Source organism: Spinacia oleracea, chromosome 2 (genome assembly GCF_020520425.1).
Source record: "Spinacia oleracea cultivar Varoflay chromosome 2, BTI_SOV_V1, whole genome shotgun sequence".
Classification (NCBI taxonomy): domain Eukaryota; kingdom Viridiplantae; phylum Streptophyta; class Magnoliopsida; order Caryophyllales; family Amaranthaceae; genus Spinacia; species Spinacia oleracea.
In genome coordinates this window covers 78117224-78140887 of record NC_079488.1, presented here as the reverse complement: position 1 = coordinate 78140887, position 23664 = coordinate 78117224, and the positions used below count along the sequence as shown (strand labels likewise).

Sequence of the window (23664 nt, the reverse complement as noted above, 5' to 3'; positions counted from 1 at the left end):
GGTGTTTGGTTGAACAATTTGGAATGGTTGGGACGGAGACAATGAGACATGGAGCTAGAATACATTCAATCCTCTTTATTGTTTGGTAAGACATTTATACTATTATTAAATCTCCAAGGCAAGTAATATCACGTTGCCATGTGTCATTGTGATTTGACAAGTGAAATGATGATGTAGCATGTCATGTGCACACAAGCATTACTCAAATTTATGATCACAAAAAATGTTAGTATCAACGTACGAACCCATGACCTCTAATTCATAATGTAAAGTTTTAACCATCTCCATAACATATGACTTTAAAGTAATTAAAAAAGGCAAAATTTATTCTTAATAAATATCAAAACTTTAACGCCCAATATTTATTTGAATAATAATTAACTTATTATAAATTCGTTACTTAATCTTTCTCAATTACTCATATCATACTTTTGAAAAAAAAAGTTGAATATCACACCAATTTGTACTTCTTTAGCTATTACAATTGTGTGTTTTTCCAAAAGTATATATTTTTGTTATTTAATTTATAATAATTAATACTTTAAGAAATTTATTATGTTTATATTTTACTGAATTATTAAAAAAAAAAAGAGGAAACTTTATGTTTTACCACCTAAAAAAATCCTGATTTGTGTTTTACCAACTAAAAATCTCAAACTTTAGCACCTAAATAAAATAAAATAATCATTTTACCACCTTTTAACGGCAAAGTTAACGACACCGTTAGTGAATCTCACAAATTGAGCTTCCCCAATTCTTTATCCAGTTTATGCGATTTTGTTCTTTACGTACTCCTCCTTCTCATTCAATTCTTTAACTTATTCTTTACTCCTCTTCCATTCTCACCACCCATTTTTGCACTTCAAATCTCCAAATTAATAAATCATATATGAATTTTACTATATATACAGTTTAAAAATAAAATTGGTTAACCGACAATCGGTAAACTAAATTTTTCAGTAATTTACATTTTTGGATAAAACTTTAGTTTATGTACTATTTTATGTATAAATTAGAAACTTTTTAAGTTACAATTGTACATTGAGTCAAAATACATTTTGAAGGGAAAAAACGCATTTGATTAGCTAAAAGAAGCGCAACAATATTTTTTTTCCTACTATTTTCTCTATTAATTTAATAGTTTTATGTTTATAATGAGTAATGATGAAAAAAAAATTATTATCATAAGTTGTTACTCAAGTACATAAATTTAGGCATTAATAAAATTTTATACATACATAAACATAAATTTGGGCATTAAATGTTATACGCATATAAGAATGAATTTTCTCTTTTTAATGGTTTTAAAATCATAAGTTGTATTGTTGGAGTAATGGATAAAATTTTGCATTAACATATGAGAGATCATGAGTTCGAGGATGCATAACAACATTTTTTTAATGATGAGAGAATAAGAAATTAACGTGTGTCTATGACATGGTGTGATGACGCCATGTCACTTGCCAAGTTATCGCTAGATATAGATGTCATGCTAGCCGTTGAAGTGGGTTCAATGACGATTTAGTTAACTTTGCTATTAAAATGTGGTAAAACGATTTTTTTTTTTAATTTTTAGGTGGTAAAATAAATGTTTGAGATTTTTAGGTGGCAAAACACAAATTTGGAATTTTCTTAGGTGGTAAAACACAAAAAAATAAATCCTAGAAAAAAATAAATTTTTATACGGAGTACCAATCAAGTAAGACTTGAAAAAAATAAAGTATACGAACTTAAGGATTATTATGGAAACCCTCATATATTTAGAGGACATTATGTAATATGACAATTAAATAAAATACATAATGTAATGCAAGGAAAACAATCATTAACCGGACAAGACCGAATAACAAAAACAATAAAATTCGGGGCGTCGCCCGGGTCACTAACTAGTTTTGGTATGGAACCTCATACCTAAGGGTTCTAATTCCACCCCATCCCCATGCAATCTCATACCCACCTCACCCCTAGGATTCATAATCCATTCGACCCAAGATACAAACTCTAATAAAAGAAGAGGAGAGAGATATACGACAACTCAACAAGGTTGACGTCGCCTCACTACTTTGGATTTGAGCGGCAACTCTCCTTCTCCGGCAACCTTGACCGACAACATGTGGGTGATGCTCGTTATTTTTTTCCAGATATCGATTGTTGGCTTGGTTTGGTTAGCTGATCGACTTGTTGTGAGAACTATTATTATTGGTGATTTGGTGAAGTATTTTTCATTTCTTCCTTCTAGATGCATATTCCAACAATTGAATTTGAATTTTCTTCCTTATTGCTTCCTCTATTACATGAAGGTCGCTTCTTTCTTTCTTCTGTTCTAAGGGTTTGATTGACTCTCCCTTTTTATTTTTTTTGTTTTTGAGATTTTTAATTTTGTGATTTTATTATTTTTTTATCTACAATATACAAAAGATATGTTATGTTTGGATATCTATTACTAGATATTCAATTCAAAAAATAAGCCAAACATTATAAATATGATATAGAATCAATTCCAAAATTAAACCAAACAACTTCAAGCTGGTATGGGAATTTGAACCCCCATGGTATGAGGTTCCATTAGGGATGGCAATATTAAATGTATATCTATTAATCCGATCCACCCACAATTATTAAATGGATAGATACCTGAACTAAACGGATGAGATGCGGGTGACGGATGAAGCGGGTGACTAATCGGATCGGATATAGATGATGATCTCTCCATCCGTTAATCATCTATTCACCCGAACAAACTTTTTCAAACTATGTAAATCAAAAATTTTCAATGACTACCTTTGCTCTCTATGCTCCCGGACACTAACTTAAAAAAAAAAAAAAAAAGAGTTTACTATAAAAATAGTTGGGAAAATTCTCGATATAATTTTTTGGTATGCCAAAAGTTATTGACTGCTTTTTTGGATTAGACCAGTTGTTTTTAACTAATTGTGACAAGCCCTTGTTCAATACATTAAACAACTTAATTTGACTAGTAAGTAGTGTGTGGCTCGGGCGATGCCCTGATTACTACATTGAATAGTTAAAATTTTAGATTTTTCTTGAGTAAAATATTTGATAAGATATATGTATAGCATTAAGTGAAAGCATTCATCAAGTTCGTCAACTACACAAACACACTAAGTCATTTATCATGAGAAATAATTTTTCCATTGCATCGTCTTACAATTTATAATTTGTTTTCTAGTGGAAATAAGTGATTCAAAATTAACAAACACCAAATTAGACATGTGCAGTCATGCAAGGCATTTCTATAGTTGATGCTTATGAGACTTATGACATCATGCTTATTCATGGTTGTCCTAATTATTTAATTATTGTTTTTTTCCAAAATAGTCAATAGAAAATAAGAAGTCACATAAAAGTTTAGTTGTTGTAAACTTCATGTTAACATTCATTTATAAATTAATGTGAAGAGATATACCATAAATGGTTGTTGGTTAAGATGATAATGAGAGTTATCTTCCACACTTGAGGTCAGGGGTTCAAACCCCATTGTACGTATTGATTTTTGGTTGTCCATGATATGACATATCATTTGGTGAGTGGATGATGTGGCGCAAAGGGAAGAGTACTATGTGCCACATGGGCATTTTTCTCAACGCCTTTTAATATATTAGTATAGATAATTTGTTTTTTTTTTTAATCTCATACTTGATTCCATGATCTGGTCGATGAGGTCACAATATCATATACTTCATCTGTCATAAATACTCACAACGTTTGACATTTTTACAATATTTACATATTTCACTTTGACTATTGTTGGTGATTTATATGTCAAATAAAATATAGTTATGTGGGATCTTGTTAGATTCGGCTCAAAACGTATTTTCAAAATATCAACTTTTTATAATTTTTGCTTAGAGAGAATTTGAGATATTGACGATCTAAATTGTACATTGGCATACGTGAAAGTGACAAACGTTGCAAGTATTTATGAACGGAGGAAGTACTTGTTTACACAATTTCTAGCAAATTGGTGTCAAAACAATAATTATTCTAGCAAGAAACTCTATTGATTTCTTGATTAAGTCATGAATGAATAATGGAGTACAAATTTTGCCAAAAAACAAATTTCTTTAAGATCTAATTACATTAGGTTATGTCAAACTTACACCACTATTGTGACTCAATTGAAGTAAAAAAATCTAAATGTACAAAGAAAATATAAAAATATCAGGTAAATGTATAACAAAAAACACATTAATCAATATTGTGATCAATGTTCAAGGAAAGAAGTAACAATATGCTTTACGGTGATGAAAATCTGAGATCCACCCCGAAACTTTTAGGGCTACATCAAGAAAAGTAACGACATCCTGATAAACGTATTAGCACCATCTGAACAGCATCACCTAGATACAAAACCAAAAATTTCGACATTAAAATTTCTTCGATCTATATTAAGGAGTACAATAAAACAATAATTAGCCAATTTCCTGAGGAGAAATTATAACAATATACCAATAACTGAAATCTGAATGTTTCGATAAAGAAAAGTTATCCAAGTATCCAACTAATGAACTTTGAAATAATTAAGAATCCAAATTCTATTGCGCTACTTGTTCATAACAGAGTTTGATTAACCCAAGTTCATATAATTTCATCAAAATTGCTACAACTTTTTTCTCGTCGTTCCTTTTCTAGTTTCTTGTGACTTTGTTCTAGGGTGATACCTTAGAGTTACACACCATGACGAACAGCGATAAAACACTCCTAGCAGTCCTAGACTCCTAGGGATCGACATAATCCCCGGGCAACTTTTGTTACTTTCACGGCCCGTTTGATAGTCGGTAATAAATGGCAGGAATGGGAATAAATCCTAGTGTTATTTGGCAAAAAATTAACATCATGAAGCCCATGGTAATGAAATTTTGTCTCAAGCTTGGTGTTTTTTTTCATAGATTTGCATTCCCATCCAGTACCACTCCCCATATGGTAATGGATGGTAATGGAAATTTATAAAGAAAAAGGATAATTTTAAGTGAATTAGCATTACCATGGAAATGGATGTTGATTTTCCGTACAAATTTACATACAAATTCATTCCCATTGACACCATTTATGGCCGGATACCAAACGGGCCGTCAGTATATGTAAGGGTATTTAAGGTCAAAAGAAGCAAGGGATAGTATTCAGTATATGTAAGGGTTATGTAAACACTAAACAGTATTCTCAAGCTACAATAATCAACTCAACTTGTAAAATGTTCTTCCTTACAAGGAAGTAGGAAGCCACTAAATGGCATATTCTGTATCATTACAGTTATTATGAAGTTTGTATTTAACAGCTGACTTTTGGGAATGAAAAATAAGAAAAACTAGCTGTCATACTAACTGAGTCAAGGACTTTATATATATGGTATGATGTAAGCCAAGGACCAAAGAATTTCTTGTCAACACAAAGTGCTAATAAAGAATGATTAATATGGATTCCCCTCCAACCGTGAATCCAACTTCTCATATTCTTCCCCTTTTTGCGTATCTTTCTGAAAAACTGTCTGTTACTGCTGTTCAGTATCAGATATTCAGATCCGTGACTCGACAATAACAGATGCTACAATCATATCATATCCTATATGATATCTCAAGTTTAGATTCCTCTCATTACTTATAAGACATTATGCAACAATCATAACAAATGTGTGGAAGTGGAATTAATAAAGAACCTAAACATTAAGAGTTAAACACAGATAAACAGAAGATAATACCTTTTTAAGCTGCATATGAGTCGAGTTTCTGCACCAAATCCTGATTAGTTATCTCCCAGACAAAAGTGTACCAGCCCCATCCTCAAATGCTGATGAGCTAGCAGCTGGATTGCAATCTGATAGTACTACTCCAGTAGCCTTTAGCCTGCACTTACCAGGGCCGACTTTATCCGTGTCAATGGATAACAGATCAACAATTATCATTTCAGTTTCCGGTGGCTCGTCCACGTGCATATGTCCTTCAAGCATATCAACCACTTGAGCCATTGTAGGCCTACGCCTGACCTTCTCTTGAATGCACCATAATGCTGTATACACCAATGTCCTTACCTGTCTCTCATCAATATGCCTTCCTTCTAATAGTCTCTGATCAACCACTGACATAAATTTCCCTTCTTTTGACTTTTCCACCACAATTTTTGGAAAATACTCATATTTTCTAAGGGATCTATCCTTGCTATCATCAATCACACGCATGTTTCTCCTCCCTCCGATCATCTCAAGAAGCACCAATCCGTAACTATAAACATCGGACTTTGCAGATATCCCGTTTTCTAAAAGCCACTCAGGTGCCAAGTATCCCATAGTCCCCCGTATATTAGTAACTATCCTGCTCTCACCTCTTCCCATCAATTTCGCCAGCCCAAAATCTGACACGACTGCTCGATAATTATCATCCAGCAATATATTCTCGGGTTTTACATCAAGGTGTAAGATTCTTGACCGGCAATCATGGTGCAAGTAAGAAAGAGCCTTAGCCACATCGATTGCAACACCGTATCTCAAATGCCACGGAAGACAACCCGCGGGTCGGTTTCTCTTGTCTCTTCTCGGGAAAATCCAACCATCCAACGATCCATTTTGAATGAACTCATAAACAAGAAACCGTGGCCCCCCAGGAACAATGCAATAACCATACATTCTTACTAAGTTAATGTGCTGCACACTTCCAATTGCAGCAACTTCTGAGAGAAATTCTTTCTCCCCACGTTCTTGACCTTCTATCCGCTTCACAGCAACACAGGTACCATCACCTAGGATTCCTTTGAAAACGCTTCCAGATGCCCCCCGACCAATCAATGCATTGAAATTGTCGGTAGCCAACTCGAGCTCTTTCTGACGGAACTTTGTAGGAACACCTGCCACTTTTCTGAGGAAGCTGCAGGGGACTGAAAGTTCCCTGGACATCACATGTTTCTGTGGCAAGATAAGAGCTGCTCCCTTGGACCTGCGCCTGATTAACCATATGAAGATAGCAAAAATAACTATAATACAACCAGAAAATATAGAAAAGAATTGCCATGAAGATCCAAGATACAGAGCAGATACAGTAATCAAGGAGATGAGAGTCACCACCAGTACCAATGCAAGTATCTTAGATCTCTTGTCATCCATCGTAAACTCGAAGCTATAATCAGATTTATTTTCAGGAAGAAAGTAATCTTCCTTCTCCTGTCCTCATATTTTGACAGACAATTAAAACAAGTACAACCATATTATACAATACAATGTTGTACAAGTCAATGATACATATTCTTCCCTTGTATCAGCTCCTTTGATCCAATCTCTTTAGCAATAACTCAAACATCCACATCAATCCCATTAATTTTGTTTATTATTTAAGTTGTTGTTGATGGAAATATTCCGCAGCGTAAACTTCAAATATTGGGGCAAGTTGACCTAGTCAATCCACATAGTGCAAGTCATGAATAGTAATTGCATACGAGTAAGATCCAACTCATCCAAAATCAATACCGTTCTATATCTTTATGATACTGAAAGATCTCCAACTAATAATCAAATGCAATGCCGTCTTCATAAAAAAAGGACAATGATCATGCTAACAAATAAGTCATCGCCAACCTAAATCAAGGCAAACATACCAAATATGGAAAGAAAAAAAAAGTGAACAAAGAGAGAAGAATTTATCCTGTCACCTCTCACTTTCCCCTCTCGTAGTCAATGCTTCTTCTGCTTCTAATCTAGACTACCCGGACATGAAGACGCTTCAAGTAAGATTAATAAAAAGTCAAGAAAACTCCCTGAAAATTGGGTGATTCAACTCATACTTATATTAGAGCCCGAACAACATGGGCCGTAATTAGCACACACTTTGACTTAAGTGCAGCACAAAAAAAATCTCAGTTTGAGCATCATTACCTATACATGCCGTTGAAACACAGCACATACAATCTATTACGTCGTGTACCGAGTCTGAAATGATAAAAACCTAGCAACAGTATTATTTTTTTCTCAGTCCGTGTGCTACCATATTGAATTCTAAGACAAGGGTGTCACTGAAGTACAAACTAACGCAACGAACACACCCCAAAGCTGATTGCTCAGATAATCCAGGTTCATACCCAAAGAGAGACCGGTTCCAGTATCAGTGCCTCAAACAAGCATTCAAAGGGGATAAAGATTGAAATCTTGTTATTGTTACCATCACAAAACCACGTCTTCCTCTAACCAAAGTAAAATTATAAAATCTGCAAAATGCCTTTGAAATTTATATGATTGCAGCAGTGCAGTTGAGCCTCGTGCCCTTGTCACAATAACATTAGCATTAACACCAGTCTGAATCAACATGTATACGTTAGGAAATGTATACAAAGACTAATTAGGTACATTTTCTAAATCTACAAGACTACAAGTTATCATTCCATTACATACCTATTAAAGAGGGAATTAACTTCTGATACGCTTCTTTGGCCAAGTTTGGATAATGGATGAAATTCACAAGACAACTTGACAATAAACATAAATTTTGAACTAAAATGTACATGTATAATCCATGTATATAAAAGATTTCAAATTTCTGTTTTTTCTTGTGAGAGAGAAGCCTTTACAATTCATTAAATAAACAAGCAGTACCTTCTGTACTGAAACATTCCCTTTTTCGGGACGAAAAGGAATTTATTGTAAACAGTAATGAGAAAGGTATAATGTTTCGCGGGATAAGTGAAACATCAGCTCTAGATTACTGTTAGCAAGAAAATGTTGATGAGATTCAGAGTAAAAGAGGAAAAAAACAAACAAAGACAGGGAATGAAAAAAAAGATTTAACAAAAAAGAAAATAGTTAAAATATTTACCCAATGCAATTCCTAAGCTACTTGTATGACAAAACTTGGTTATAAGCTCGGCTCTCAATTGCACATTAATGATGTTGTAGCAGCCGTTGGAGCTTTACCGTTGGGAGGTTGAGAAATTTGCAAAGCTGTAGCCATTATGTTATTCCGGCCTTGCGTCTTTTCTGCCTTAATCAACAAAAGATCGTGGAAGAACATTTCGGTTTCAGGGGGCTCATCTACAGGCAAACGACCTTCAAGCATGTTAACCACCTGACCCATATTAGGCCTAATATTAACCTTCTCCTGAATGCACCACAGGGCTATGTAGACCAGTCGTCTAACCTCCTTTTCATCAATACTTGTTCCTTCTTCCAACAGTCTTTTATCAACCACTTCCATGATCTTCCCTGCTTTCATTTTCTCAAAGACAATTTTTGGAAAATAATCCCATAATTTCATATCAGGCATTGTGGACTTTCCTTTACCATCTCTATCAGACAACATAAGGGTGTTCCTCCGGCCTCCAATCATTTCGAGAAGCAACATTCCATAGCTGTATACATCAGTTTTTGCAGAAACTCCTTTCTCTAGAATCCACTCAGGAGCCAAGTACCCTCTAGTACCACGGATTCTTGTAACAACCATACTTTCATCCTTACCCATCAACTTTGCTAGCCCAAAGTCTGACACGAGTGCTCGATAATTATCATCAAGAAGTATGTTTTCCGGCTTAACATCGAGGTGCAAAATCCTTGACTGACAATCATTATGGAGGTAATTGAGAGCCCTGGCCACATCGATGGCAACCTGATGCCTTAGTTTCCAAGGCAAGCAACCACCTGGCTGCTGGATTTTCTTGTGTTCCTGAGTGAAAATCCAGCGATCCAATGAGCCATGTCGGACAAACTCATAAACAAGGAAGCGCGGTCCTTTTGGAATGATGCAATAACCATACAGGCGTACAAGGTTCGTGTGCTGCACACACCCAATTGCAGCCACTTCAGTTCGGAATTCCCTTTCTCCCCTTTCCTGGCCTTCAATCCGCTTCACAGCAATAGAAGTCCCATCCTTGAGCATTCCTTTAAAGACACACCCTGATCCTCCTTGGCCCACAATCAAGCTGAAATTCTCTGTTGCCAGCATGAGTTCTTCATGAAGGAACTTTGTTGCAAGCCCTGACTCTTTCTCAAAACTAGAAAGTTCCTTATTCTTGGACAGCTTCTCTTGTTGGATAAAAACCCATATTATGACGCCATAGGCCACAATTATAGCAATTCCAAGAACAGTGAAGAAAATCCAGGTTGTTTTCAAGAAAACAACAGCAACAATGACCAAGATGAGAATGGCAGTAAGCAACGAAAAAGCAAGCAGCCTCATTTTCTGCTCTTCCATAGTTGCTAAAACAGCACTCTCAAAATTTTCTCTGGAAGTTGAACGCTTACTTTGGCATCGTACAGACTATAAACGAAGCAAGCTCCCAAGTTTCCATCTTACAAAGATTTGATCCTAGAACGAAGTTTACCAATCATTTCAGGTTTTAAATAAGACCTTTTTCTGTCAAAACAAGGAAACAAGGAGAGAAGATACTAGTAGATATTCCACTTGGTTTATGCCTTTTCACGGCATTCAGAAGATTGAGTCATGCTCAAGGGGATACCTAAATCTTGTCTTGTAGCTGTGACAAGCTCATCAGATAATATTTAACTAGTTTCCTCTAACCAAAACATGCCTTAGTCCATCTTCTAATGTCCAAGATTCTCAAAAATTATCCTTATTCTTCCTTCTAAGCATTCTAATTAGCTGCCATGAGTCAATCAAACATATGACATCAGGTAGAGGTTTGACCATTCACTTAATGCAGAGAGATATAAACAAAAGAATATGATTCATGGCACCAACCACATTGACTTGATCAAATTAACAACCTTATCTCGCATAAAGAACTATTTCTCACAATTAAATCATGCAGGCATTTGTGTCCAGATACCTAGATTTACCAGGACCTAGTTAAAACACATCAAGCATTAGTCATCTTGTTGAGTATACATTGTAGAATAAAGTTCTATATGGCTTAAGAGTCTTATACTGGTTGAAGTTAAGATGTTTTTTCAGATCAAAGTAACTGACATGATCTACTCTAAACTTCCCCTGATATGGTGCAAGGGGGGGAAAGGATATGTAACCGCTCATGTGGATGGAGACAAGTTGAACATGTTACAAATTATTATTGGTAAAATAAAAAAATTGGTTGGCATAAAACTAGTTAGTACTCAGTAGTGGGTCAGTAATCTAAACACACCATCAAGTGTATATGCTCCTGTAAACCCGATTTCTTCATATCATTTTTAACACCATCCATCCAAGTCATGTGCGGCCTCCCTGGGCATTTTGTAAAATACCCATAAACACAAATTTCAAATTCGAGCTTATCACTTCTAAAATCCTGAAATCGCACCTCCCATTTCTTCCCAAAATACCCTTATTTGGTCCGAGAAAACCTCATTCAACCCCTAATATACCAAAACTTCCAGAAAATGCCATCGGATCCAGACACAATGCTAGCCTGCTCGGGTTGTACCTCTTCCTTCCCCGCCCAACCACGCCACACACCATAGACATTTAGTTTATTAATAATGTGGACCATGTGGTAAGTGATGGACTGATGAGTGATGATAATACTCAGAGAAGTCTAAATTCTAAACCATCCTAGCATAATGGCATCCAAATACCCCCAATAAAATTTCTTAATCTTAATTTTCCTAAAATGCAATATGATTGGGGCAAATCTTGAGATGGGCAATTGAATTCATCAACAGTCACAACTTTCAGAAAATTTAGTCTTTTCTTTGCTTCTCTAAATTCTATCTGTCCCATTCCCATTCTTCTTCTTAGTTGTTCAAATCCTTGACCTAACCCTAGCTGATTATTGATTAACATATAGTACAAGTATTTATTATTCCTCCCACCCTAATTTAATTTAAGTATTTCTCGCAAATAAAACCCAACATTTGACTTCTTCCTGGCACAAATTCATAGTGAAATAAGAACAACAAACAAAAATTGAATGAAATAATACAATTTTAAAGTTTTAAAAAAAGGCATTGTATACAATTGTTGTTGAATTTTACGCGAATTTTATTGTAAATTTACAATTGCCATTTGAAAATGGAAGATTAAGAAGAAAAAAAAAGTAAGAATTTTTACCTGATAGTAACAGCCTAAGCTGCTGCACAACAAGCGCAAATGTGACGAGCTTGTAAAAATCGGAACTTTTGTAGAATGTTCATTTTTGCATTTATGATTTCGAATGTTCTACTCATCCACATGCTTGAATGTTTACGAATCTTCCGTACTATTGAAAATGAAATATTTGCTCGGTACGGACAATATCCTTTTCCTTCCTTTACTAAACTAGTTGTTGGACCGCAAGATATCAAAATCAAATGGCAAAACGAACTAAACAAATAGATAGAACAATTAATATAACAATAAGCTATTAGTTGAGTTTCAAGAGTCCTATTTGCAAAAGGCATTAGTAAAGAACATATATGTAGCATATAGCTACTTATTCTTATAGAAATTCTCAAAACTAAAGAAATTTTATACACAACAATTAGTTCGTGGTATACTAAACAAATGGAAAGGTTTACTGACGTTCCAAAATGCTCTTCTGCTTCTTCATGAACAAATGTCTTGAGGCGCAATTGCAGAACAATGTTCCTAGAAAGAGTCGTCGCTAGGTTAATTTTGATTAGGAAGTAGAACGTGCCTAGTGTTTCGAGCACATCTTTGAAGTCGTTTTGATCAACCTGACAATAGACATGCTTCACCAGTTGGTAAGTATATCACAAAATTAAATTTTAGAAGTAAATTGAAAGTATAAGTTCGAGAATAGGTTAGAGGGCAGATCTTGTATATTCTAAATATTTTTTTAGAATTTTTAGAGAACGTGTTAAAAAGGCATTGTGTCGGTATGCCAGTTCCATCACAGAATCGAAGTTCAAAGTATCTTCCCTTTCTTATGTCTTGTGTGGGTTGACAAGTTTTAAAGGTTCTTTTTAATTGCTTGAGAAATAATTGTTTTTGGATAAATAATAGCATACTAAAAGCTCTTATCCTAACTTAAACTGGTATCCCTATACCCCCCCGCCCCCCCCCCCCCCCCCCCCCCTAATTTTTAGATCATATCACAGTGAGATGAGATTATACACTTCCTTAATTTGTTCCCAAAGGAGTTTCAATATATCTGTTTTCAGGGATTCCAACGAATATATACCAAACTATAATTTCATTCCTTTCTATCTCTCCCTCTCCTTCCCAATCCCCTTATCTTCTTCTCTATTTGTGTTTTATGGTTTGTGAATTCTGAAAGGTTTCTTCAGAATTGCCTATGCGTTTTGGTTATGTATGCATTGAGGTTGCGAGGAGTGATTCAGGATTATTTTTGTGTCAACGGAAGTATACTCTTGATATTATTTCGGAAGCAGGTTTTGCGGCTTTACCATTGAACAAAATCATCGTCTTGGCCTAGCTGATGGGTCGTTAATGAAGGAGCCTGAGGCTTACCGCCGGCTTGTAGGCCGCCTGGTCTATTTAGTTGTGACTCTTCCGGACCTTGCTTATTCGGTCTATATCTTATCACAATTCATGCAGGAGCCTCGAGTTGACCATTGGGATGCAACATTGAGAGTTGTTCGGTACTTGAAGGGTACACCAGGGCAGGGTATCCTATTACGTGCTGATAGTAATTTAACTTTGCAAGGATGGTGCGACTCAGATTGGGCAGTGTGTCCCATCACTCGTCGTTCTTTAACAGGTTGGTTTGTGTTTTTAGGTCATTCGCCTATTTCATGGAAGACAAAAAAAACCAACACACTGTTTCTCGCTCTTCCGCAGAGGCAGAATATCGCTCCATGGCCGCGATTACATGTGAATATGGTTAAAGGGATTGTTGTTGAGTTTAGGAGTTCATCATCCTAAAGTTATTCCATTATTTTGTGACAGTTAGTCCGCTTTGCACATGGCTAAGAATCCGATTTTTCATGAGCGCACAAAGCACATTGAGGTTGATTGTCATTTTGTTCGTGATGCTATAGTAGATGGTGTAATTGAACCATCTTATGTATCCACTTCCTCACAGCTCGCTGACATGTTTACTAAAGCTCTTGGGAAGCAACAATTTGATTTTCTTTTTTCCAAGTTGGGCATTTTTAATCCCCACACATGCTCCAACTTGAGGGAGGGTGTTACGAAAATTAAATGTTATACCTAATTAATTAAGAAAGTAATAATGTTCTAGCTGTTATGTAAGTTACAAAGTATTAAAAGTATTAATGTTGTAGTTGTTACGTAAGTTAGAAAGTATTAGGAAGGTTAGTGGGTTTAGGAAACTCTTTGATTTTCTTATCCTAGTTGTTTCGTACGCCCTGCTTGGAAATTGTGGGTGTATAAATACTCTTGTTCATAAATCACTACTGATATCTCATCAAACAATGACCCAAAATGCTTAAAAGTTAAGCTTATATATGTAAAAGTTATCTATTTTTAAGTGATAAATTTTTTCATTTTAGTAAAACTTATTTCTTCAAAATCACTAATAATATATAAAATTAATCATTTAACCCTTTAAAATATTTATCTATCAATTTTTTTTTACTAATATAAAAGTTAATCAAAACTAGATTAAAGTTACAAAGAAAAGGGTTAAAGTTATATTGCTCCCATAAGTCCTTACAAGAAAAGGCTATGATGAAAAAGTAGTTATCACATTGGTTGACTCAAATTGATTAAGAAGGTGCAACTCAATTAGTTATTTACGTCCCCATGAGATTGTGTCTATTATATACTTTTTTTAATTAACGTTTTCAAAACATTCATATTCCTATTAATTTGCATTTTTTTGGTCACTTACATTCGTTGATATCATCACTTTTAGAAAATGCAAGTTTTATGACTATTGATAATTTTCTCTGCTTAATTTTTATGACTTTGAAGAGCACGTATTCTTTATAGAATATTAAAAGCCACGACCTGATCGAAAGTATGTTCTATACTTCATCTGCATTGAAATGTTAAGTTCTTTAAATGGATTTTAGTTATTTTCTTTGTGCTATTTGTTTGGCGCGTATGTTTCATGTCCTTATGTAGTGTTCCCATCATTTATCATACTTGCATACACTCTTGAAAGTGAAAGTTTAAAAGATAATATACCCCATCTCCTTGTAAAATTTTGGCTCAAGTCTTATCCTATTTTCTCTACAAGGCAAACAAATAAAGATGCAGCGAGGGAGTATGCTTTAATAATGTAGTTCCCTGATTCATATTTTATTATCTCTTTGATTGATGATACTACATATTACACTTTAAAATAAGAAAATAACAAAGATATCGATAGAAGGATTATGCTTCTCTTTGAGTGCAAGATATACACGAACAATGTGAAATTAAGTAACAACAACCTTATAAGATGATGAATTTTATTTTTAAAATTCTTTAAAGTTGTGATTAATTTGACATAGGTACGTAACATATAACATTTCATGTAGGACAAGACCATGATGGTCTCTCTTGTAGCCGAGAAAACAAAGTAATGGGAAATATTCAAGAAGATTACTATCATTAGACAGTAGGCACTGATGATTTAGTTTCATAATATGTAAGTACATAATGGGTATTTTAATTCAATTTTTACCCATTTAATTCAATATCAATACCTAGTCAATACCTAGTATTTAAAAAAAAAACCAACTCCAATTTAAGGACACGTAAGCAACGTTATTTTGAAGACACACATGGCGGACACATAATCATCATGCATTTTACTTTGCCATGTGTCATTACCTTATTCCAATCCTTTTTACTAAGCCACGTGCATGTACAATAACCACATTGTTCAATGCTTCCACCTTTTCATCTTCCTTCAATATTGAATGCATAACTTCAATGTTACAGAAATATGAAAAGAAAAAAACTTCAATGTTACAACTTTAATGATTCCACCTTTTCATCTTTCTTCAATATGAATTGAAAATTCAACATGTTATAAAAAACAACCAATGAGCCATTTAATACATAATTGAAACGACATCGGGTTTTAATGGATTTTGCAGTTAAGTGCTCGGTATTTATCAGACCACATCCAATCTTTCATTTTCTTTTCAATTACGTTCCCTATTCTATGATCTTCATCCTCTTTTAATTTTGTAATTTAAGACGATTACATAGTTATATATTCATTTTGGTTTGCTTATAATTATCCCATCTACATCACATGTAAGCATAACTCCGATCTGTAAATTTTTTGTTGTTTTGACCTCAGGTATTATCCAATAATTCGTGTATACTCAAGATGGTTAAGAATTACTCTGTAATTTTTTTCGGTTCTTGAACTCATTATAACCAAAGTATTTCCCTAATTCGTTCACTGTAACGTTTTTTATTTGCTCATTTAAACGGTTCAATCTTCAATCATTTGATTACTGCATCAATTTTGCGAAAAATCGGGCAAAATTGCCTTCAAAAAATTTCTTCTTACTGCGTTACATCCTTTAAAATTTGGTAATTTGTGTTCTATTTGTTGTATAATTTTTACAGGGTAATAAGTTCAAATTTACCAGAGTAATCATTTTTTTCCCATTCAATGATGGTATATAATTTTAATATTTTCCCTGATTATGTTATACTTTGTATTGAATTGTTTTATGTTTTTACCAAGTTAGAAATTTCTTATGAGAACATTTTTGTGTAAATTTATGGGAATTGATAATAATTTCAATATTGTGGAAATTATATATGTAGTACGACTTATTTAAAAAGTTTTACTTTTCTTATGAGAATTTAGGTTCACGGTCAACAGTACTTCAACGAACAAAAATAGTGGTCCCTTCCTTTAGAATTATAGGTGACGGCGTGACGTGTTAGTACATTCAAACAGTCAACAATACTTCAATTAACAAAAATAGTGTTCTCTTTCTTTAGAGTTATAGGTGACGGGATGACGTGTTAGTACATACTCCGTACTCTGCAAATGAGTTTTAGATGGAAGATCTATTTGAAAGAAATAGTGTATCTATGGAGTAAATTCTATCCGTTTGTTACCAAAAACAAGGAAAAAGAATCCTGACACCAATGAACACCCCTAGTAGTACTGGACTAAGTTTTCAATCGTGGTACAATTACCGACTTCCCCTATTACTCAGTAATTAGTGCAGTATCAGCTAATGCATCTACAACTAGTCAACTAAAATAGAGATGACTTTTGAACTTCTATGACTTTGAAGAGCACGTATTCTTTATAAAATATTAAAAGCCATGACCTGATCGAAAGTATGTTCTATACTTCATCTGCATTGAATACTTTGTGTTAAGTTCTAGTTATTTTCTTTGTGCTATTTGTTTGGCGCGTATGTTTCATGTCCTTATGTAGTGTTCCCATCATTTATATTACTTGCACACACTTCTGAAAGTGAAAGTTTAAAAGACAATATACCCCATCTCATTGTGAAATTTTGGCTCAAGTCTTATCCTATTTTCTCTACAAGGCAAACAAATAAAGATGTAGCGAGGGAGTATGCTTTAATAATGTACGTAGTTCCCTGATTAATATTTTATTATCTCTTTGATTGATAATACTACATATTACACTTTAAAAGTAGAAAATAACAAAGATATCGATAGAAGGATTATGCTTCTCTTTGAGTGCAAGATATACACGAACAATGTGAAATTAAGTAACAACAACCTTATAAGATGATGAATTTTATTTTAAAAATTCTTTAAAGTTGTGATTAATTTGATATAGGTACGTAACATATAACATTTCATGTAGGACAAGACCATGGTGGTCTCTCTTATAGCCGAGAAAACAAAGCAATGGGAAAAATTCAAGAAGATTACTATCACTAGACAGTAGGCACCAATGATTTAGTTTCATAATATGTAAGTACCTGAATGGGTATTTTAATTCAATTTCTACCCATTTAATTCAATATCAATACCTAGTCAATACCTAGTATTTAAAAAAGAAAACCAACTCCAATTTAGGGACACGTAAGCAACGTTATTTTGAAGACACATGGCGGACACATAATCATCATGCATTTTACTTTGCTATGTGTCATTACCTTATTCCAATCCTTTTTACTAAGCCACGTGCATGTACAATCACCACATTGTTCAATGCTTCCACCTTTTCATCTTCCTTCAATATTGAATGCATAACTTCAATGTTACAGAAATATGAAAAGAAAAAAACTTCAATGTTACAACTTTAATGAATCCACCTTTTCATCTTTCTTCAATATGAATTAAAACGGAAATATGTTTTAAAAAACAACCAATGAGCCATTTAATACTTCCTCCATTTTTTATTATTGCACCATCTACATTGGGCACAAGGATTAAGAAATGAGATAAAAGTTGAGAAATTTACAAAAATACCCATGTGATTAAGTACAAATTTTGATGTAAAGAACAAGTCCCCACTACACATATAAGGATAAAAATGTCAATTTATAGGGTAAACTTACTAAAAAAGGAAATGGTGCAATTAATATGCAACTTCCTAAAAAGGAAAATGGTGCAATAATAAAAAAAATGGAGGAAGTACATAATTGAAACGACATCAGGTTTTGATGGATTTTGCAGTTAAATGCTCGGTATTTATCAGACCACATCTAATCTTTTATTTTGTTTTCAATTACGTTCTCTATTCTATGATCTTCATCCTCTTTTAATTTTCAATTAATATGCAACTTCCTAAAAAGGAAAATGGTGCAATAATAAAAAAAAATGGAGGAAGTACATAATTGAAACGACATCAGGTTTTAATGGATTTTGCAGTTAAATGCTCGGTATTTATCAGACCACATCTAATCTTTTATTTTGTTTTCAATTACGTTCTCTATTCTATGATCTTCATCCTCTTTTAATTTTGTACTTTAAGACGATTACATGGTTATATATTCATTTTGGTTTGCTTATAATTATCCCATCTACATCACATGTAAGCATAACTCCGATCTGTAAATTTTTGGTTGTTTGGCCTCAGGTGTTATCCAATAATTCGTGTATACTCGAGATGGTTAAGAATTACTCTGTAATTTTTTCGGTTCTTGAACTCATTATAACAAAGGTATTTCCCTAATTCGTTCACTGTAACTTTTTATCATTTGCTTATTTAAATGGTTCAATCTTCAATCATTTGATTACTGCATCAATTTTGCTAAAAATCGGGCAAAATTGCCGAACATTCTTCAAAAAAAATCTTCTTACTGCGTTACATCCTTTAAATTTTGGTAATTTGTGTTCTATTTGTTGTGTAATTTTTACAGGGTAATAAGTTCAGCTTTACCAGAGTAATCATTTTTTTCCCATTCAAGGATGGTATATAATTTTAATATTTTCCCTGATTATGTTATACTTTGTATTGAATTGTTTTATGTTTTTACCAAGTTAGAAATTTCTTATGAGCAAATTTTTGTGTAAATTTATGGGAATTATTTATAATTTCAATATTGTGGAAATTATATATGCAGTACGACTTATTTTAGTTATTTTCTTTGTGCTATTTGTTTGGCGCGTATGTTTCATGTCCTTATGTAATGTTCCCATCATTTATCATACTTGCATACACTCCTGAAAGTAAAAGTTTAAAAGATAATATAAACAAATAAAGATGTAGCGAGGGAGTATGCTTTAATAATGTAGTTCCCTGGTTAATATTTTATTATCTCTTTGATTGATAATACTACATATTACACTTTAAAAGTAGAAAATAACAAAGATATCGATAGAAGGATTATGCTTCTCTTTGAGTGCAAGATATACACGAACAATGTGAAATTAAGTAACAACAACCTTATAAGATGATGAATTTTATTTTTAAAATTCTTTAAAGTTGTGATTAATTTGACATAGGTACGTAACATATAACATTTCATGTAGGACAAGACCATGATGGTCTCTCTTGTAGCCGAGAAAACAAAGTAATGGGAAATATTCAAGAAGATTACTATCATTAGACAGTAGGCACTGATGATTTAGTTTCATAATATGTAAGTACATAATGGGTATTTTAATTCAATTTTTACCCATTTAATTCAATATCAATACCTAGTCAATACCTAGTATTTAAAAAAGAAAACCAACTCCAATTTAAGGACACGTAAGCAACGTTATTTTGAAGACACACATGGCGGACACATAATCATCATGCATTTTACTTTGCCATGTGTCATTACCTTATTCCAATCCTTTTTACTAAGCCACGTGCATGTACAATAACCACATTGTTCAATGCTTCCACCTTTTCATCTTCCTTCAATATTGAATGCATAACTTCAATGTTACAGAAATATGAAAAGAAAAAAACTTCAATGTTACAACTTTAATGATTCCACCTTTTCATCTTTCTTCAATATGAATTGAAAATTCAACATGTTATAAAAAACAACCAATGAGCCATTTAATACATAATTGAAACGACATCGGGTTTTAATGGATTTTGCAGTTAAGTGCTCGGTATTTATCAGACCACATCCAATCTTTCATTTTCTTTTCAATTACGTTCCCTATTCTATGATCTTCATCCTCTTTTAATTTTGTAATTTAAGACGATTACATAGTTATATATTCATTTTGGTTTGCTTATAATTATCCCATCTACATCACATGTAAGCATAACTCCGATCTGTAAATTTTTTGTTGTTTTGACCTCAGGTATTATCCAATAATTCGTGTATACTCAAGATGGTTAAGAATTACTCTGTAATTTTTTTCGGTTCTTGAACTCATTATAACCAAAGTATTTCCCTAATTCGTTCACTGTAACGTTTTTTATTTGCTCATTTAAACGGTTCAATCTTCAATCATTTGATTACTGCATCAATTTTGCTAAAAATCGGGCAAAATTACCGAACATTCTTCAAAAAATTCTTCTTACTGCGTTACATCCTTTAAAATTTGGTAATTTGTGTTCTATTTGTTGTGTAATTTTTACAGGGTAATAAGTTCAACTTTACCAGAGTAATCATTTTTTTCCCATTCAAGGGTGGTATATAATTGGAAAAATTGATATTATCGGTCCCAACTATGGCCGATTTACTTTAAAAGGTCCCAACTTTTGATTATGTCAGGGTGGTCCCAACTATAGAGAGTGTTTTCCAAAAATGGTCCCTTAGTTAAAATTAAGTGCTAAATAACAAACACTCATATCTCTCGTGCAATAATCATATTTTTTAATTAAATGAAGTAAATGGAACAGTATGATATGCTTAAATCAACTTAATTAATAGTTTAATAAACCAAAGGACCATTCTTGGAAAACACACCTTAAAGTTGAGACCACTCTAGAATAATCAAAAGTTGGGACCTTTAAAAGTTAAACGGCCATAGTTGGAACTGTCAATATCAATTTTTCCTATATAATTTTAATATTTTCCCTGATTATGTTATAATTTGTATTGAATTGTTTTATGTTTTTACCAAGTTAGAAATTTCTTATGAGTACATTTTTGTGTAAATTTATGGGAATTATTAATAATTTCAATATTGTGGAAATTATATATGCAGTACGACTTATTTAAAAAGTTTTACTTTTCTTATGAGAATTTAGGTTCACGATCAACAATACTTCAACTAACAAAAATAGTGGTCCCTTCCTTTAGAGTTATAGGTGACCGTGTGACGTGTTAGTACATTCAACCAGTCAACAATACTTCAACTAACAAAAATAGTGGTCCCTTCCTTTAGAGTTATAGGGGACGGCGTGACGTGTTAGTACATACTCCGTACTCTGCAAATGGATTTTAGATGGAAGATCTGTTTGAAAGAAATAGTGTATCTATGGAGTACATTCTATCCGTTTATTACCAAAAACAAGGAAAAAGAATCCTGACACCAATGAACACCCCTAGTAGTACTGGACTAAGTACTCAATCGTGATACAATTACCGACTTCCCCTATTACTCAGTAATCAGTACAGTATCAGCTAATGCATCTACAACTAGTCAACTAAAATAGAGATGACTTTTGAACTTCTATGACTTTGAAGAGCGCGTATTCTTTATAGAATATAAAAGCCATGACCTGATCGAAAGTATGTTCTATACTACATCTGCATTGAATACTTTGTGTACGTGTATTTAAATTTTTATGTTTTGTATATGCAGTTTTAAATTTTCTACTTATCTATCTATTACATTATACTAAAACAGACACCAGGAAGTGACAAGCAATATTTTCCAGCAAATTGAAACATGGAATCTACCAATTTCGAAGAAGAATGATAACTCGATCTGCACCCAAAAAATGGTAATACATCAAATACAAACCTTTTCCAACACATCAAGTACTACAGGTCTACGGCTACAGGTACATCAACTAAGCACTGCAGATACATCAACTTAACATTGTAGATACATCAACTAAGAATTACAGATACATCAACTGATTAAGGATCACAGATACATCAAAAATTAATTACAAATACATCAAAAATCTATTGTGGATACACTAAATATTATGGGTAAGTTTCAACCATCCTTCGTCTCGTCTTCCACATTATATTTCTCTCTCATTTACAAGAATTGTGACAACAAAAAAGTTACAATTGAAATATAAAATTTACTCTACGAATTGATTGAATTTTCTGGGCGACATTATTAAGCTCCACAACAACAAAAAGTAGATAGGGAAGACAGAAACAGAGAGATAAATGGGAGGAAAACAAATGGGTTTGGAAAACAGAAATCATAGTGAAATAAATCAGAGGAAGACAAATGGTTTTGGAGTTTGCATCAACATCATTTAAATTGACAGTGAATTAAGAGGGAGAGGTGAGAGAGAGAAAAAAAAAGGGAGGTTCAATCACGTGGAAGTGACAGTGGATGACCATCGAGGGCTTCTCAATAATTAGCAGATTTAACGTCCTCTGTTAGATAAGCAATCCAACGGTTCAAAATGCTTCAATATATATATACATATATATATATACATATATATATATACATATATATATATATATATATATATATACATATATATATATATATATATATATATACATATATATATATATATATATATATGTGTGTGTATATATATGATATGTCAGTAGTAGTAGAAGATTTAGATAATATTTTAGTCAAATCGTCATATCAATAATAATAAAAAATTATTCAAAATAGGTAAAAATAACTATTAAGCCTATCAAATATTTTGGTCAAACTATCATATTAAAAATATATAATATATAATACGTTGTAGGATAGTTTCAAATTAATTTTAAAAATCATACGTAGTAGGAAGGAAATTGCATATTAGATTATTAAATGAATATGTTCATGATTTATTAACTATGCATTAACTTTAATGGATAAATATTTTAGTTAAATATTTTACATAAAAGATTGTCGCATAATAATTTTAGAATATCCGGGCATGCACGAGACCTAATCTTGTACTCCCTCCGTCCCTTAATACTCGACCTGTTTTGACCGGACACGCTTGCCAATGCACAACTTTGACCGCAAATTTCTTTAACTACATATTATAAAAATTTATGAAAATATTAATATTTTGAAAATATATATTAAGATGAAGCCAACAATATATTATATACTAACATTTTTTTTCATATACCAGAAATAAAATAGAGTCAAAGTGAATTATGTGAATAGTGAAAAAAATCAAAATGGGTCGAGTATTAAGGGACAGAGGGAGTACTTGATATAGTCTTTTAATTAGACTGATTTAGGTTGTGTTGTTACGTCGCAGCTTTTGGAATGAGTAAAACTCTTGATATGAAGTCGCTTTTACGAAGCCCTCTGAATTGAGGTTTTTCTTTTTTTGTTGTTGTTGTTGTTGTTGATGATG

At 33.0% G+C, this 23664-nt stretch overlaps 3 protein-coding genes across 5 annotated transcripts; 1 reads left to right on the top strand and 2 right to left on the bottom strand.

Moving 5' to 3' along the window:
- Positions 1-3994: 3994 nt before the first annotated feature.
- Positions 3995-8367, bottom strand: LOC110800709 (probable receptor-like protein kinase At5g20050). The gene is made up of 2 exons (XM_022006021.2): positions 5717-8367; positions 3995-4361 (listed from the first exon to the last, which is right to left on the bottom strand). The coding sequence occupies exon 1, from the start codon at positions 7109-7111 to the stop codon at positions 5765-5767; it is 1347 nt and encodes a 448-aa protein (XP_021861713.1). The 5' UTR covers positions 7112-8367; the 3' UTR covers positions 3995-4361; positions 5717-5764.
- LOC110800707 (probable receptor-like protein kinase At5g20050) lies at positions 6811-12162 on the bottom strand. Of its 3 annotated transcripts, XR_008928055.1 has the most exons (3): positions 11994-12162; positions 8811-10589; positions 6811-6950 (listed from the first exon to the last, which is right to left on the bottom strand). XR_008928055.1 is itself a non-coding variant. In XM_056837087.1 (2 exons), exon 2 carries the CDS (start codon positions 10179-10181, stop codon positions 8865-8867), a length of 1317 nt encoding a protein of 438 aa, XP_056693065.1. In that variant the 5' UTR covers positions 10182-10792; positions 11994-12161; the 3' UTR covers positions 8518-8864. The 3 variants fall into 3 exon arrangements, 2 of the variants coding, with proteins under 2 accessions (XP_056693065.1, XP_056693064.1); XM_056837087.1 differs by lacking the exon at positions 6811-6950 and having other exon boundaries at positions 8518-10792; positions 11994-12161; XM_056837086.1 differs by lacking the exon at positions 6811-6950 and having other exon boundaries at positions 8518-10295; positions 11994-12161.
- Positions 12163-13102: 940 nt separating this feature from the next.
- Positions 13103-14243, top strand: LOC130467019 (uncharacterized mitochondrial protein AtMg00810-like). Its single transcript, XM_056835525.1, has 2 exons — positions 13103-13605; positions 13794-14243. Exons 1-2 carry the CDS (start codon positions 13335-13337, stop codon positions 13883-13885), a joined length of 363 nt encoding a protein of 120 aa, XP_056691503.1. The 5' UTR covers positions 13103-13334; the 3' UTR covers positions 13886-14243.
- Positions 14244-23664: the final 9421 nt, after the last annotated feature.

Excerpts from the sequence above, each read along its gene's own strand:
- LOC130467019 (XM_056835525.1), top strand. The coding sequence starts at position 13,335 with ATGAAGGAGCCTGAGGCTTACCGCCGGCTTGTAGGCCGCCTGGTCTAT. Across the intron at positions 13,606-13,793 it reads CACTCGTCGTTCTTTAACAG|TTAGTCCGCTTTGCACATGG; the intron begins GTTGGTTTGTGT and ends ATTTTGTGACAG.
- LOC110800707 (XM_056837087.1), bottom strand. The coding sequence starts at position 10,181 with ATGGAAGAGCAGAAAATGAGGCTGCTTGCTTTTTCGTTGCTTACTGCC.
- LOC110800709 (XM_022006021.2), bottom strand. The coding sequence starts at position 7,111 with ATGGATGACAAGAGATCTAAGATACTTGCATTGGTACTGGTGGTGACT.